At 61.5% G+C, this 1,682-nt stretch overlaps 1 protein-coding gene across 2 annotated transcripts in view; it reads right to left on the bottom strand.

Annotated features, from left to right (window-relative positions):
- Nucleotides 1–1,572, bottom strand: part of LOC104530435 (ankyrin-1-like) — a 3,363-nt gene extending 1,791 nt beyond the window's left edge. Inside the window, exons 1-4 of one of the 2 annotated variants that reach the window (XM_010175011.1) lie at nucleotides 1,352–1,570; nucleotides 1,092–1,175; nucleotides 718–825; nucleotides 249–314 (exon numbers count right to left, since the gene is read on the bottom strand). In XM_010175011.1, coding sequence (XP_010173313.1) covers nucleotides 249–314; nucleotides 718–825; nucleotides 1,092–1,175; nucleotides 1,352–1,570 — 477 coding nt within the window. Of the gene's footprint in view, nucleotides 1–248; nucleotides 315–657; nucleotides 826–1,091; nucleotides 1,176–1,351 lie in introns of those variants that run through there. The other variant, XM_010175010.1, reaches the window with a different exon arrangement.
- Between the last annotated feature and the right edge of the window lie 110 nt (nucleotides 1,573–1,682).

Raw genomic sequence — 1,682 nt, forward strand, 5'->3', positions numbered from 1 at the left:
CCATGCCCCTTGCACCCAGGTCCTGCACCCAGGAGTGGGCTGGCAGCAGGGGCACACTGCTGCCCACCCTCAGCATTTTGCTGCAGTGCAGCAGCCCCTCTCTGCAGGTGGAGAGTTGAGCACAGCCCTCTCACACTTTCCCCAGGAGGATGTGCATGACCAGCAGCTCAATGCAGGCAGCAGCATGGGGAGCTGGGGAAGAAGGAAGAGCAAAGGTGGGGTTACCTCATAAGAGGCCATTTGAGGGGTCACTGCTTCCCCCTTTTCAGGCTGGCTCGTTTCACTATCTGAGCCCCCATCCTGCCCCCAGAGACCTCTGGTTTCGGGACACGCACTTGCACCTCCTCCTGAGGAAGCCGCAGGGGCAGGAAGCAGGGTATCACCCAGGTGAACAGACAGACATACAGAAGAGGGAGAGGGAAAGGAGAGAAGACAGGAGAGGGAAAGGCAGAGTCAGTTGGCAGAAGACACTGAGTAAGAAGACAGCTGTAGTGGGCAAGAGCTGCCCCCTGGAAGCCTTAGAGGGGAAACAGGAGAGGAGAGCAGGGCAAGAGAAAGGACAGAAGGTGGTGGAGCCCTAGAGCCTGCGAGTCCTGCAGAGGCAGAGCTGGCCCCAGGCAGGACACCTGCAAGGCAGGGCTATGAGCCACACTGTACCTTGGCCCCCAGACCGTCCCGGTGCAGGATGGTGTATTTCATGAAGTGATTGTCCTCAGCCTCCAGGTCTTGGGGCTCCTGCAAGGAGCCCTCCAGAATCAGCTCCTCCTGCTCCTGCCTGTCATCCATGTCACCAGGGCCCAGCTGACGCACCACTTTCCTGATGACCTGTGGAGACCCGCAGTTGGGCATCACAGCTCGTCCCCAGCACCATGCCTCCCTCCTCGCCCAGTCTGGCCCTGAACTGCACATGATGTGCAGGGTTCATACGTAGGGTCTGTCTGGAGAAGTGCTGTGACCGTAAGTGACAACAGCGGGACATGGGTGCCCTGCATGGGCCCCTGGGCTGCAGGGAGGAGCAGGGCAGCCAGGCAGAGGGGAGAGGAGAAAGGCTGCAGCATGCCCTCACTCGTACCATGCCCTTGATCACTCACCTTCTTGGTGATGATATTGCCTTGATCATCTGTGAACTGCTCCTCAGTCACCTGCTCTCCAGGGAGATGAAGCACTTCGTTCCCCTGCAGTGACAGGAGGGACACCAGGGCATTTCAGGGAGGTGAGGGGAGCCCCTTTGCAGGCAGAACAGTGCACCTGACATGCACCCCATAGCCTCTGTCTCCCACCCTGCCCCGTTCCTTCACTGCTCTCCTTTGCACCTGCCCCGGGGCTGGTCTCTCAGCTCCCTGCTCATTACCTTCACAAGGACACGCCGGCGAACCGCCCGGCTGGGGAGGGCCCCCTCGCCGCCCGCCAGCCCCTGGCTCTCCCCGAGCTCCTTGTCCAGCTCGCGGTGGGCGTGTTTGAGCAGGAAGCGGACAGAGCCCCTGACGATGTGCATGACATTCTGGCAGCTGACCAGGAAGAAGGCCAGCAGCACCAGGGCGATCAGCAGCTGGGCCAGGAAAGCCCACATCCTACCTCAGCTGCACGCGTGTCCCGTGGGTCGGAGCCCGCGGCTCAGAGCCTGGACATGATCTCTGGCTGGGATCGCCGAAACCACCGGGCCAGCAGAGGCCCCGCGGGCG

The sequence above is a fragment of the Antrostomus carolinensis genome, unplaced genomic scaffold (genome assembly GCF_000700745.2).
Source record: "Antrostomus carolinensis isolate BGI_N321 unplaced genomic scaffold, ASM70074v2 scaffold27639, whole genome shotgun sequence".
Classification (NCBI taxonomy): domain Eukaryota; kingdom Metazoa; phylum Chordata; class Aves; order Caprimulgiformes; family Caprimulgidae; genus Antrostomus; species Antrostomus carolinensis.